Source organism: Chroicocephalus ridibundus, chromosome 1, assembly GCF_963924245.1.
Source record: "Chroicocephalus ridibundus chromosome 1, bChrRid1.1, whole genome shotgun sequence".
NCBI classification, from domain to species: Eukaryota; Metazoa; Chordata; class Aves; order Charadriiformes; family Laridae; genus Chroicocephalus; species Chroicocephalus ridibundus.
The window spans coordinates 197471303-197487008 of record NC_086284.1 but is presented as its reverse complement, the minus strand read 5'-3'; the positions used below and the strand labels follow the sequence as shown (position 1 = coordinate 197487008).

The following is a 15706-nucleotide window of genomic DNA, read 5'->3' as shown; positions in this document are numbered from 1 at the left end:
GCATTTGTTAGAAGTGAAACAAATTTCTGATTTACTGTGAAGGTCAGGAAAAATGTCATAGTATTTCCAACAAAAAGTGTTTGTGGGCAAGGATAGAATTTTTAAGGTACTTCATTTAAGAACCAAGCAAACAAAAAAGCTTGTTTCTCATTTATGGTGACGTTAAAGTGAAAATTATTGAAACATATTCACTTACGTGAAATGTTCTTTTTGCTATTTCCAGTTTGAGAAGTGTTTTAAAAATGTGAGGTTTCAGGCCAGTTCTGTATAGAAAGGATTTTAAAATCTCCACATTATTCTAGGGATTGAAAAAATGTTTCTTTCTCAGACTTTTGCTAATTGGTTTTGCTGTCCTTACCCCAGAAAAATTACATCAAGTGCCAGTTCATTAAACCACAAAACCACATCTGACAGTTGTTGGAGAAGAGTAGACAGTCAAACTGCTTCATTGCGCTATCATTGCTTCTACATTCTCAATTTTCTTTTTGGAATGGCTGAGAAAATTGATATAATCTTAACTTCCTCGCTGAATTGCTTCCTAAACTGACACCATACTATTACAGAGGAGCCGCAGGTTTTGTGATGCTCTCGGCGACCTAACTCATGCACAAAACAAGCATCACAGTTACTATGCAGCTATTAGAAAACTCAGCTCCCCCACCATAAAAGTATATCATCCCCTTAAGTTTGAGTAACGGAAGATGATGATCTCTACTGCATTATTTGTTCAGAGAGAGCAAACTCTATAATGTGTGAGGAAAATAGCTGAATAATTGGGTAGACTTCAATGGGCGCAACATATGCTCCTGGTGCTTCCTGCTGAGACTGCTGAAATGGCTTACAGTTACAGATGCCAACTTTCTGAAGAAAAAAATGTTGCTGCAAAGATGGGAAGTTCTAACCAATTCTGACAAATAGAAGACTATCATGCCTGAGCTGAAGAGTAGCGGGACCCCACTTACAAATTATTGTGATTTAGTTGTGATTGTGATTGTCACGCACAGAAAGGTCAGTCTCAACACAATAATATTTATCTTTGATTTTGTTTGCTTCCAAGTGCAGCTTAAGTAAAACTGTCTTGTGAGCCAAGTAAAGGGGATAAATAATTTAGCAGCGAGTAAAACTTGTGAATTGTAACTGTGAACTGAAAAAATGTTACTAGGTATGCAAGATCCAGACTTGTCAAACAGAAGTTTGTAAAAAAACCCCGAGAGTTGCCCAGATGCACCGACTGTCTTTAAGCAGTAATTATGCACAAGCATATTAACAAAGACAGATAAAGGGAAGCAAATAGAATAAAAGGTGTTAATGAGTAACCATTTTGCCTGTTATAATTTTCACAATAATTTTTATTGTAATTTTTCTCCCCCCTTCCACATTACTTGTCCTCCCACCATTACCGCAGGAAGATTTCTCTCTTTATTTAGAGCATAGTCCATACAAGAGCTGATTTTTCACTCAGCACATGCGAGAGGGGAAAGTGTGACAGAAGACTGGATGGGAATGTGGAAAGAAGGGAGGCATACAAGGTCTCGGAAAGGGTTCTTTCCTTGCTGGTGACAAATCCACGGTTAGGAGATTCCTGGCGCTCCTACAGGAGGACTTCTGTCAGGTTCACATTACTGTTCCCCAACTGAAGGACAAGACGTGCAAGCCTTGGGCTTTGGGTTTTTTTAAGCTTTTTTTTTTTTTTTTTTTCTGATAAATGCTGATTTTTACTAAAATTACCAACTGTGAGAGTAAGATACATAAATCAAGCAATAGCAAACATAGAAATAAGTGGCTTAAATGGCTTAAAATAATATAAATAGAAATCTATAGTCGACAGTTGAGCTTTTCAAGCAGAAATAGAATATTAGTCCATTGCTAGATGTATCAATAATTGCACAGGAAAATCACAAGTATTACATCAATATTTTTAGGTTAGTGAAATAACAGATGTAACCCTACCAGATGATGATGAAAAAGTATTTTCCATTTTAACTAAGTGAAAGACTACCACACATTGCAACAACTAAAGGTGAGAGTTTTTAAAAAGAACGTTTCTATAATTTCCGCCTGAGAGTTTTCAGAGAGGAAAGTTGGTAGTTTACTGATTTTGATAAGCTTTTGAGAATTAGTACCCCAAAACAATGGAAAAACGCTTACACTGAGCCAATAATTGAAATGAAAATGAAAAGTGAGCTGGCAGTTGTTTTCCAATCAGCCATAGATAAAACAAAGAAAAAATGATAATAAAGGAGACTGATAAGAAAAAAAAAAAAAGCCATTGACTAGAGATTAGGAGACAACACCTTGAACCATCCTATTTCCTACATAGTGCTCTAGTTATGTGTCCATACTTTCTTGTCTCTGACTGCACTATTTTGCTAAGCTTGAAACTGCCCAAAACTTTCCTCAAACCCTGCACTCTCACAACATTGTTCTAATCTGAAGCTCTAGCTAGCTGTTGTATACAAACTTCTTGGCTTCAACCTTTGGTCTTCAAGTCGCATAAATTTGGATTTTAGCAAGATATATGGGATGGATTTTTGAAACTATAGAAATAATAATGAGAGATAACATAGGCTGCACTTTTACATAAATTGCTTTCAATGATGCTAAATGGAAACAGAAAGATTTGTGAGACAGGAGGAATGGGTTTGCTTAGAAATGTTATGTGAACTGGCAATTTCCAGAAACAGAGCACTTAAATAATAAATAAATAAATATTTCTTTACTCTATCAGAAGTTACAAAACAGGTATATTCATTTGCCTTATTTAGAATTTTTTTAATATTCTTAAGAGAATAATAAGTAGGAATTCTGCTCTGAAGTTTTCATATTGACATGGACTTGTATGTGTGCAGAAGTTACTTCTACATATGCTTTAAGAAAATGGTTTCTAAAATTTAGGTGAATTATGCAACATTTATCATCTAGCAGATTAATTCCCTGCTGGTGAGATCAGGAAGTTTTCATTGTTTAAGGTAGTTGTTTGTATCCCACAGGTGATATCATCACCCATGTATGAATTTATTACCTTAGCACTATTACATTAATCTTTATTTACTTACTAAGTTTTTAATTAAGATACATTTTAATTTGTTGTTGTAAAGGCCTAATTTCTCTTGATTATGTTCCCTGAAATCTCTTGATTCACAGTTCATACTTAGGGAACTGACAATGTCACCTGTTTTGCCTTCCCCCCCAGGACTAGCAGCCCCAACCACATCCCCTTATCCACCTAATCCACGTTTCTGTTATGCTACTTATGTTTCCCTGTCATAGCTGAGTTCTGCCATCCTGAGCAGGATTCACAATTATTCCTGCAGCACAGGAACTACAGGAACAAAGGAGAAATGATTAGAAGGTACAGAGGCAATACCTCCTGCAGCAGTCCAGCTTGTCACTCTTGCTCATGAAGCGCAAGAGTAGCTGTGGCAACCCTTCCATGTGTACAGCCTGTTATAGGATCATTCTTGTGGCTCACTCTAGGGTTCCCAAAAGAGATTTCAAGTGGAAGGACACCTTTCCTGGGCTAGTGTTACACCTCTCCTAGCTCTTCTCTAGCCCAAGATGATAACATTAGTGCACGTGTCTATGCATTTTCTTCATTGACTGGGGAAAGTCTTGACATCTTGCTGAAATTCCCCACAGGCTTTCACTTCTCAACAGCTGAATTGGAATATTTGCTGGAAAGCACTGTTTCCCTGGATTTCCTTTGTTTGGAGATCAGAATTAGGAGGGATGGCGTGAACCCAGTTCTTGCCTGAGTTCTTGACACGCTGGCAGACCATGGCGATATCAAGTTGGGAACATCTCATTCTTTTTGCTAAAGACTCAGGCTAAACAATTTTTCCTGAGGAAAAACTGTAGGATTAGAAATTGAAGGAATCATTAAAGAGCATTAAAACATTTCTATTATGAGATACAAATTGTTACATTCTCTCAAGTCACCAGTGTGTGTAGAAACATGCCTCCTAGAGCTGAGAGTCAAGCTGTAAATGAAACTGTTATTACTTGATATACAAGTCTGAAGAAAAATTATAATCATGTCTTCCAAATGTGTAATATTATCTCTGTAGGAGCTGCCATATTTATGGCTTAGACAATACGCATCATTTTACTGCTATACATTAACATTTATTTAGGGCAGTGTAATGTAATTTAATTTGATGAGTTCTTATCATCTTTGTAAATTATTGGTTTAGATATTTGAGAGTTGTAGAAAGAAGATGAAGAGAAACGTCAAAAAGAGTGAGCACATAATCCAATTTGTTGGGGTTTTTTTTATTGTTTTGGGGGTTTTTTATTATTATTTTTATTTATTTATGCAGAGCACAGAGAATCTTCTTATCTATTGCCTTCTGGGTTTCACTGATAGTTCTGTGGTGTTCCTTACCCCTTTGTATGTGCTGAAACACATTCAGTCCTAATAAATTCTTTTTTTCTCTCTGTATTTTATATGATAAATCAATTTATGATCACGTATCTTTGAAGAGTAAAGGTAAAATGTTATGCTGTGGAAGAAATTTATGCAAATCCTACATGTGTTTACAGTATAACACAGAGGAGTATAATACTGTTTTTTTTTCACTTTTTAGTCTGTACCGCTTAGTATAATGTACCCGCTTAAGTGTTTGCAACTTGTAGTGTTTTTATAATTTAGCATTTATCACAGAAAATTATTCCACTCTACCTTTCACTAACCCCCCACCCTTCAACATACACATCCATCCATCTGATATGTCAGGAGAATTATATTTAGCTTCACAATTAAAGTGGATATATCTCCTTCAAACTCCTCCTGTCCTGACCAACCTGTTTAGAGGATGTGGAAGCTCTGGGGAGCACATACAGGTTATCGACTGCTGTGTGCCTGCAGGAGTTCTGTAAACCCTGTCCTTCACTTGTTGTCTGTCAATCCTTAACAAGGCAGGAACAATTAATGTGGGGATCATGAGCTCTACCTGTCACTTACTGTTGCAAGCTAGTTCCCAAATGAAATAAGTTAATAAAGTTGTAATCTAATTAAGCGTCATCTCTTCCATCCTTCATAGCTTCTTTTATGTCTGGGAAATGCATCACAACTAATTGTCTAATTTTCAGCATGTGCAAGGAAATGTTTTTCTGTTTATTTACAGTAGAGTCACACTATTTACTAATTATTTGACAGTCATTAGATAGCTGTCCTGAAAAGTGTCTATGAAGTAACTTGTAACAAATCACAAAGATGAGTTATATGCTTTCCTTTCCAAAAGTACCTTTTCAAGAGGTAGTGATTTTATTTTTTTTAACTAATCCCTGTGGAGAAATAAAAGCACATCGTGATTTTTCAAGGCTATCTCCTTCAAGGCTCCCAGTGCTCAGGGCTGTTTAAAACACAAAACACTACTGATAGTCAGTTGTTCATATGTTGTCATTGTAATGTGAGACTGTGGCACTGAAGTGCAGCAGGCAAACAGAAGAAAGGCTTCTGAGTAGACTCCCTAGCTTTTTTTTTTTTTTTCTTTCATGTCATATGGGCTTGCATACTTTGTCTAAAGAAAGATCTTTCATACAGTGTATTGTCAGGCATCAACAATGCACCTGTAAAAACTTGGATACAATAAAATTGGTATCTTGAACTGATAAAAACCTGTGTTTAGAGACAAGAAAGAAACATAAAAAGTACGATGTAGAAAGTTAAAATTAAAAAAAATGGGACGTAAACTTTTGCTTCATTTGTAAATAGTATTAAACAATGTGAATGGATTATTTTCAAACTGAATGAGTTCTTAATCTGGTAGGTAACCTCAGTATTTACTCTTTTGTTTGTTGAGTCAATGAGACCTTATAGATTCCATCAACTGTAGATTTCATCAGGGCGGATTTCACATTGAGATCTGCAGACCTCTCTTGCCCCTTGTAAGTGAAGATTTTGAGCCTTTGAAATCAGTGGCTGAATTCCTATATAGGACATGGGATTTCATGTTGGTTTTCTACCTGAGATATAATTTTCCTGAACTTTATTTTTTCTTTTCCATTTAGTACTATGACATATGAATGTAAAGAGTTCTTTGGATTTGGACATAGATGATTAATGTTGGCAATTCCTGCAGAATCAAAATTTCATAATGTATTGATTTTTTCTGTATTCCCTCTGAAGGAAAAATGTCCCTGTAGGAAATAGTACACGGTTCTCAATGTGAAGCATAATTCACTAGTAAATACAAGAAAAAAGTCTCAGAATAAGCACTTTTCAGTATGGAGACAGATGGCCACATCACTTGGCAAGCATTCAGCTTTTTTCCCTGACATGTTTAAATAATGTTTATCAAACAATAGGCAGGGATAAAAATCAAGGTAGCCTTAAATTTATCTAAAACAGAATGGCAGGCTGCTGTAGAAGTGTCCTATAAATAACAATAAACAGCTGTTGAATGAAAGTCAATAAGGTGGAAAGAGAGTTTTTCTCCTGGATGGTAGAAATACATATATCTATATTTCTTTTTCTTGTAATGAAATATATTCTGTCCTCTTTCTCAGCCCAGAACTCAACATACTGTTTATATACCTGGCAGAGTGTACAATGATTAGAAGCTAAACCAGATGGATATATTTTTCCTTGTCTTGTTTATTTAGGTGACGGATAGATGAGTCCTAAATTTACCTATCAATCTGACTGCAATTATTTATGTTCTACTGTGAATTTTTTGCATGCAAATACTCATGGATGTACAGAACACACACACAAATAGGAGTAAACTGACTCTTTCTCTTTCTTCCTTAGGCTTGGAAAGGATTGCAAGAGATTCAGCCTATGAGCAAGAAGGGAAAGTTCAGTTTGTAATTGATGCAGTATATTCCATGGCCTATGCACTACACAACATGCATAAAGATCTCTGTCCTGGATATATTGGTCTATGCCCGAGGATGAGCACAATTGATGGTAAAGAACTACTTAGCTATATACGGGCAGTAAACTTCAATGGTAAGTTACATGTACTCTTTTTTTCCCCTCTTCTTTAAATGTTTCAGATGTGTTTTCTTCTTTATATGGGATACTTTAAGGCATAGTTGAAAACAGGATTAGAAGCAGTTCTTTTTTAGAGAGAACTGCTTTAGAACTCAGAACTGTGAGTTTTTCCACCTGCTTTGAAACCCCAAGTGTATTTTTCGTCTTAACTTTAAGCTGCTCCCAAGAGGCAGATGTTAAAAATAAGAATCTGTCCATGAAAATATTCTGGTGAAAAGCTGCTATTATAGAAACAAGTTGAGGAGTCATGCAGTCCTATTGACAGATTAAGATCCTTTGACAGAGGTTGCTTATGTGTTTGCAAGAGAATGAATTGAAAAGAATATCCTTTTAAAAATTGCCGACTTCTGAAATTACTGTTAACAATTTCCTTACAGAAGTGAACAGTGAGGAGTTTGCTTTCAATTTGCATATTTAAATCTCAATTAAAACACTCGCTAGCAGTTCCAGCTTCTTTTCCCTGTCATTGTTTTTGACTCAGTGATTTAGTGAGCTTTAACATAACTACAATATATATTTTTAAACAACACTACATAATATTCTGTGCAGCTGGGATCGGCCTGCTGGGGAAATGCAGTTACAGATGCTTACGCTTTTAACAGTAGAGGCCAATAAAGAACAGAATTAATTTAGGAATGTAGAATTGAAAAGGGTAGAACATACTTGATGGTGAAATAAAGTTGCTGAAAACCTACATTATTTCATTAAAGTCATAATTATTGTAGACTGTATTTAGCACTATTTTACAAGGAAATGGAACAATGTTCTTTGCTGTGTTTTGGTGGATTTTTTCTCTACTTGGTGATAATTCACGTACTAGACATGCCTTCTAACTATGCAGAGAGAAGCACTGTCTATCACAATTTATTCCAATGACCTCAGCTGCCAGCCTTTTTGAAAAAAGCACAAGGTCATTTTGAATTTAGCTTATGAGTGGAAGCTTTTTTTGCTTTAGGTAATATACCAGACCATTTGGTAGATATGAACGCTGGCTGGAGTTCACAGTTTTTTCCTCTTCTATAATTTTTTTCTTCCTATGCAATTTTCATGAAAAGGGAATCCCTGTCTCCAGGAATATAAAGATAGAAGGTGTTTAAATGATTCTTTAGTGATTTTAAAGAAAACCTGGAGCAAAATATGTTGCTGGCAAATGGGAAATGTTGTTATGATGACTAAGGTAGGCAGCATAAAGTTTGCAGTGGTAATTATCTACATTTCTTGTAGATATTCTTCTGGGTCTGTGTTGTTAAAGCACAAAGAAAGTGATCTATTTTCATTCGGTAAGCATGAAAGTTTAGCATAAAAAGATAAGCTGTACGTTTTACATGGAACCTTTCTCTCCCTAGACTGTTGTATTTCATCAATACCCGTCATGAGTTCTCTGTCTGACTCTAAGTATTGCAACAAGGGGAGATGAAACAGTGGGATAAAGCATTCTGGAATGCTGGAATGAAAAAGTATCTGGTTTTGAACTAGTGATTTACTGAAAGAGAGGAAAACAAACAAACAAAAAAAGAGAAACATTTCTGTAAGGTTAACTTTCTGTCCCGTGGGATACATTAACTGTTCCCTGTACTAGGATAGTCCACATTATATACTGGTATACCAGTTTTTTTGGTCATGTTATATGCCCAAATATTTTATTTTTTTTGGTCATGCATTGGGAGGCATAAACAGAGGACAGTCTTTAACCCTTTGCCTTTTCCTATTAATCCCAAATTCCTGTTCCTCAGGACAGCACTGCTGCTGTGTCTGACTGCGTTTACAGAGGTGAATATTTACATAGATTGCTAGACCTCCTGTGCTGGGAGTTGACAGTAGTGCTGTGTGTCGCTTTTGATGTGCATCCTAGGTTCAGCTTAGTGGGTTTCACCTCACAAAATATGGCCTGTATTATGAAGGACACCTCTCTGCCTTATGGAGGGTATTTTCAAGGGGAAAAAAACATTTACATTTCTGTTTATTGGAGTAACTGTTTTGCTTTTGATTGCAAGTAATCACTTTGAAATGTGTTTATTTTTGTTTACTCTGTTTATTTTTATTTACAAATTATGAAGATTTCTTCCCCTGAAGGATTCATCTGTGTGATATTCTATGACACCTTCATGACTGAAGGGTGATCATAACCACCAGCCCACAGTGTACTGATGTAATTGATACGACATTTGTTTCTGCTTAGATACTCTTCTACCAGTTGTATGCTAAATGCAGAAAATCTCACAGTTCAGCACGATTTTAATGGGGATAGAACATCTTCATTTGTAATAGGAATAAAGAAATTTATTTGCACATGAGGTTTGAATTACTACTGAGTGTAGTTTCCTGTTTTAGTATTGTCTGTGTTTTTCTTAGGACAGCTAGCAAAGTCTGGTGTCTAAAAACAATTGCTCTTCATTTATAATGGGAAGTTTAGTAATTAATTTCGTAGGAAAAGAAACCTCTAACATGTAACGGGTACAACCTATTGCTTTGTACATTGAAAAAGTTTTTAAACAACAGGAAAATATGAAGCTAGTGTGCTGAGATGAGGCATATTTAGTTCCCTGTGTTCTTGATGGTCAGTGCTAGTTGCCCATAACCAGCTCTTTCTGGTTATTAGATCAAAGAATACTTAGAGCTTTCATAAGTTTCATGCTCCTACTTTGGTTTTCCCCAGGCAAATAGTTAATGTTGTCCCTTTATGGTGTTCTTGTTTTAATAAAGGTGCTACATTTGAAAAATTTTCTCTACCAGTTTTTGTATCCAAACAAAATGAGATATTTATGTGAAAATGGTGTTTCATATTTAAAGTTATGTAAAGCGAAGAGTTTTTCTGTTAATTAGCTTTAGAAATGGTGATATGCACAATAGTGTAATTGTGGCATGATTCAATATGTTCTCCCATCACATTGCTCTAGAGTTCTCACTCAACTTCATTATTCTGTCTACAAAATAAGCAGACGTTTTCTGAGAGTTTTTACCCTGGCATGTGCTGAGTGTTTTATGAGAAGTGCTCTGCTGAATTTTAACATGAGTGCTCATCATTTAACAGAAATAGGAATTGAAACATGCATTTGCGGTGGATGGAGGTGTTTCAAAGATGGTTTTGTTTTGTTTTGTTTTTTAAAGAAAAAGATTTATCTTTGTACTTCCTTCCGGACAAAGCAAAAAAAGGATGACAACATGGATACAGTGCTATTGCTTTGGTGGGAACAGAACACAAAGTGATAAGACTGATCGGTGCCTCCCTCCCCAGTCATCCCACTACAAAAATGACGATCAAAATTTATAATTAAATTCCGAAGATAAAGATCACTGCTTATGTTGTACATAAAACATTTCACATAGAAGAAAGTTCACTCTTTCTATACATATAGTTTTTTAGCTAGCATAGGGTAGCTGGTTTTTGCCTACCTTTAGTCATATATTTGTGTTTATATTTCCATTAACACCCTGTAGTAGTTACAGGGATAAATATTGAGAAAACATCACACACTATAACTTTTTACAGATATTACAATATGACTCTTAACCTTAAAAGTAGGGGCAGAACTTGACCTTTACTCTTATACACACAAACAGACGTTTTATTTGCTTTTATGGGCTACTTATCCTGCAGGTGAACAAGGATACTTGCCCCTTAGACATCTTTTTAGGTGAGCAGGGATAAGTGAGAAGGGAGCAGAGGACAAGTGGAAGTACTGACTCCCTTCTGCCATCACTGCTTAAATAAATTTTGTATGCTTCTGCCAGAGGTCACCACAACATCACTTCCCCCTTCTGGTGAAGAGGAGACTCAGGAGATGAATTCGGAGTCTGACTGTGCAGCCTTTTCTCTGTTCTCGGGGACAAAGTAAAGCAACTATGTTGCTTGCTGAGATTTTGTGGCAAATCTGCAATAACACTGGAACAGGTTGCCTGGAAAGGTTGTGGAGTCTCCGTCCTTGGAGATATTCAAAACCTGATTGGACACAGGCAACCTGCTCTAGGTGAGCCTGCTCTAAGCTCTAGGCTAAGGGGGGTTGGACTAGGTGATCTCCAGAAGTCCCTTCCCACCTCAGGCATGCCGTGATTCTATAGCCCTAGCTGGACTTGAAAGAAAAAAAGTATATCTCTTACTCTTTCTTTACATAAATGAACATATGTTACCTTTACTCTATCCTTCTGAAACTAATTTAATAGTCTGAGTGGACTAGTAAGCGTTACTGTTATTTGAGTTTTAGATATGTTAATTAAATGCCTTTGAGAAAAGATTAATTTTGGCTACACGCTCAGGGACACACACACAGGTGCAGCATCAGCCCCTTTTAAAAAGCAAACATGCAAAATGTCATCCTGAAAGGGCAGAATGATACCAGAGAATGAGAATATAAGAACAGAAACTAGCAGGCAAACTCAAAATAAGGCATCGACACTTGTAAACTAAAAATTAATGATCACTCTACATTGTAATATTTTTTTTCTGAGAAAGCAGTATCTATAGAGGGCAGTTTTAAAAAAAAGTGAAGAATGGGGTTTCTCATGAAGAATTTTGAACCCTCCAGAGAATCATTATTGTGGAATCAGCTGTTTACAAAATTCATCTTCTGCTATCTTTTGAAGTTGCTAAGACATCAATCTGTGCAAAACTCCCTTGACTTAATATTCAGCTCAGACTGTTTTAAATGTTTTCTTGAAGAAAGCTGACACCTCTCTATTTCTTCATGGAGTGCAAAATTTGCATTCTCAAATCATTATTTATCATTAAAACAGAAGATTTAAAATGGTGCCCTTTGAGGCTGATAAGTTTTGACATTTTTTAAGGCATTAAGCACAATAGAAGTAAATGTCCCACTTAAAATGTACTGGAGCTATGCTACTAACTCAGATTTTTAAAAATCCAACTCTCAAATCTACAACTACCAACAGAGAGAAAAACCTTTTTGAAATAGTTGAAGTTGAGCACATCTGTGATTTTTAAAGTTTTAAGTTCTTATTGTCAGTTCATAATTTAGGGGTTTGTACTGTCAGAAACAGTTAGCATCATACGATGCCACTGGTACCGTATTCTGATAGGGTTAGAAACTATCTAAGTGTAACGGGAGATAATAGCAGATGAGTAGATCAGATATGGACAAACAAGATTAACAATGAGCTGGGAAGGACTGAACTCTGTTGACCTCGCTAGGGTTCACTGTGGTAGCAACTCTAGTTTCACTAATTTGTACTCTGCTGAAGAAATAAAGATACTGCTTTCAGCTGCTGAAATGGGAACGTCTGCTGCAGTTTTGTTAAGATCTGTGATGTTTGTTCTGTCATAAATTAGTCACATAACATAATTCCATGTAATTTTTAAAAAAAATAATGGTGGTACAGAGGAATGTTTGAAAACATGGCTAAAGCTTAAACTAACATAGACCTGAACTCATAAAATCCCATAATTCCAAATAGTCCGTTCTTTTAATGTACTTTTGCCATGGTTTCAGAGGTATCTAATTTGGCTTGTGCATGCACTGGGGCTATGGCAGACCATTTCTCATAAAGAATCCTGATGTCTAGTCTCCCATACCTTTATGTTAAATTAAGAAAGGAGTTGTTACCTCTGTTAATTTATTATTGGGGATGAGCAGGGGATGATTTCAAATAAGTTCTGCTTTGGCATGCTAATTATTTTAATGGAATTAATCCAGGTGGCTATACAAGCGCTAAAATTGCACAGTGGTCTGAATCACTCTTAATGGGTTTAAGTAATGTATGGTTATAACGTAAGCATGCACAGCAGGCAAAGCTTGGAGCTGCTGTGATTCTTAGGTACCTCACAAATCCAGGTGATTAAAATCAGAGATTATGAAAATGCTTGGTCTGAAATTAGAGGGTGGAACCTAAAAGTAAGTGCAATTTATAGCCGTGTTCTTGCTTATGTACAGATATTAAGTACTGATTAATTGAGCAGTATATATGCTCCACATATGGAATTCATGATGTAGAACATGACTGCGGTCAATTCTGTTTTGAGGAACAAGGTCTAATTCAGAAGGAATTTTAATAATTAATATGTAAAGGAAGGTCATAAGGGATTTACCCTCATTGCCCATGAAAATTGATTTGCCTCTCCTGATAGGTGAGGATATTCAGATATATTAGAGTACAGTTTTCTAATATGATCAAGCGAAAAACTCAAGCAGTGCTGAGGAGTAGTACAAACTAACCCTTGCCGTTCTGAGTGAAAACATATTTGAGTGCAAGGAAACTGGATCCATAATGCATGTATTTTTTTACCTTTTAGTCAGTGCAAGAAACATCACAGCTGCAGTTCTGCAGCATTATTAAGCACTTCAGATATTGTCCTTACCTTATTAATAGGAAGGTGTGCCACAAGTTTTGAGGAAAAGAATACCTTGACAAGCTTCCTAACTCAAATGCTTAAATTTAAAATCTTCTCTTAAACCTATCGAATCAAGTAAGAATGTTTGTACGTTATTAATTTTTCCATATGTCAATTTATGACCTGTTTGGTAAGACAACAGTTCTGCATGCCAGCAGGACAGTCATGAAGACAAATGAATTGCTTTTTAGTACCTCTGTAACAGAATAATTCATTTTCCTACAACTTTTACTAACAAAATGAGATAGACGCATCCGAGAGAATAGGAAGGGGATAAAAGCAACAAGGATTTTATTAAGTGTATTTGGTAATATAAAGAAGGCACATTTATAGTTCATTAATGTAAAAAGTGAGCTAACGGGTAATGGCTGATAAGTGACAAAAAATACAGCAACTCTTCAGGGACATCAGTGTCAGTGAAATTATCCTGATGAATCTTAGATTCTCATATAAGGAGAAAAATAACCATTTCTCTATGTTAAAGGGAACAATAGTGAAATCAGGTAGACTTAATACTGTAGGGCAGGCATCACAGTGAGGAGAGAATAAATTTATAACAGACATTGCCAACATCATCAGACAGCACTATTTAGGCTTTCTACTCTAGGGAGATGTTGTATTCAGCAGTACTCAACCAAGTTCAGATCTATAGTCAAAGGAGTACTGGGTTCAAAAGCAAGTTAGATATGTTAGACCTTGCCACCAGATCTGATCTTAAGCAAAACAAGAGAGAATCTGAGCAAACTAAACAAGACATCCTAGAGGAAAATGATGGGATTCAGTTCATCCCTTGCAGGTAAATAGGTTTCCCTCAGTTTCAGTAGCTGGTGAAGTTTCAAGCAAGTGTCTAGTTCTCCATATAGCTGATCGGAAAGGCTGATGCTTCTGAAGGTTACCAGAGAGTGAGCTAGTCCATTAGCATTTAGGCACCATAGCAACTCACCTACTTCTGTATGTTTTTCTGCAAGCAGGTATGAGTCAGAGAGGTTTTCTGAAAGGCTGGTTAAAGAATTTCTAATAGTACGAAACATTAAATATGTGGAAGATAGTTTATCTGAGAAGCTTCTCTAATTTACTCCAGCAGAGGAAGCATTTGCTGTTATTCCTGAGGATTAAGGTATCCAATCATTTTGGCCACACAGCAGGTTATGTTTTATGCCGAACAGATTGGACCCAAAATGTTGCTTCCCCTAGCCTTCGCCAAATCTCTCCCTAGTAAGCCTGAAATAAAATGGATTTGATGCACAAATTCCTGAGGCGTTCTATTTTAAATAGAGAGACTGTTTCTCTCAATTCTCCTGTTATCTCTATCATCAAAATTGAACATTGATAATTAAAGGTAAAATAACTTGCAGTAAAGGTTTTAGTTGCAATTCTGTGCATTCTGTGCATAGCACAATTTCAAACTGATGATGCATTAATTAGGCTTCCATATTAACATTTTTCAATTTGTGCCAATTTCTTTAGGTTATTAACTTCTGTAATTACATTAGCATTTAATAAAAAAAATAGTTTGGAATATGGGAGGTACAGAATACTCTTTATTATTAGTTCCACTTGGAAGCCTAAACTCTTTTAAGCCAAGTCATAGGAGCCTACACAGCCAGATGGATTTGAAAATGGTGCTTCTCTCTACTACTTATAGCTCTATTAACAAATTATCAGCTTGACTGGTACTCTGCTTGAATACAGTTTTATTTGCTGGTAGTTGAGCTATTTATGTAAAGGTAAGATTATTAGAGGATACCCAGCTGCATTTCAGAGTATGAAAATGTGGATGTGTTTTTAACTACTGTATCAAAATTTACACACCAATCATAGCTTCCTCTTTAGACCCACCAATTACAATGGGTGAGGTTTATTACGTAGTATGATTAACTTTGATGCTGACCTGCCTAAATTTTAGGAGTTCAGCTGGAGAGCAAAAGGGAGTGGTACCACCGTTGTATGTTAAATCGAGGGGAAGAGGTTTATGCCTCTGAACAGTTCCAGAAAGGAATTAGAAATATATAATACAGCACTACTAACTCTGCTTTGGGATGAAGATGGTAGAAACACTGGAGCTTGGTCCTTCCCCCAGACTTTTCATATTAGTCTGGCATTCAGATATTCACTGAGGAAATAAAGTAATTGACTTCTCAGCCTTTAATCACAAGGAGACTGAAGCCAAGTTCCAGAAGCAAGCCTTAAACAAGTATAAAGCATGACTGTGAGGATATTCTTTAGTCTTGTTGCATTTGTGTCATTGTGCAGCTAAGAATGCGAGACTTCCTAGAAGTAATATTAAAATGGACTCTCAATATCCTATCTTAGTAGCACTAAGTTATTGTATTTTCAGTCTGACAGCAGAATTAAAGCAGCTA

At 36.1% G+C, this 15706-nt stretch overlaps 1 protein-coding gene across 8 annotated transcripts in view; it reads left to right on the top strand.

The window, feature by feature from the left end:
* GRM8 (glutamate metabotropic receptor 8) overlaps positions 1-15706 on the top strand; it is a 357440-nt gene that overhangs the window by 212737 nt on the left and 128997 nt on the right. For all 8 annotated transcript variants that reach the window (XM_063323315.1, XM_063323314.1, XM_063323313.1 and 5 more), the window contains one exon: positions 6755-6955. In XM_063323315.1, the coding sequence (XP_063179385.1) occupies positions 6755-6955 (201 nt within the window). The remainder of the gene's footprint in view (positions 1-6754; positions 6956-15706) is intronic.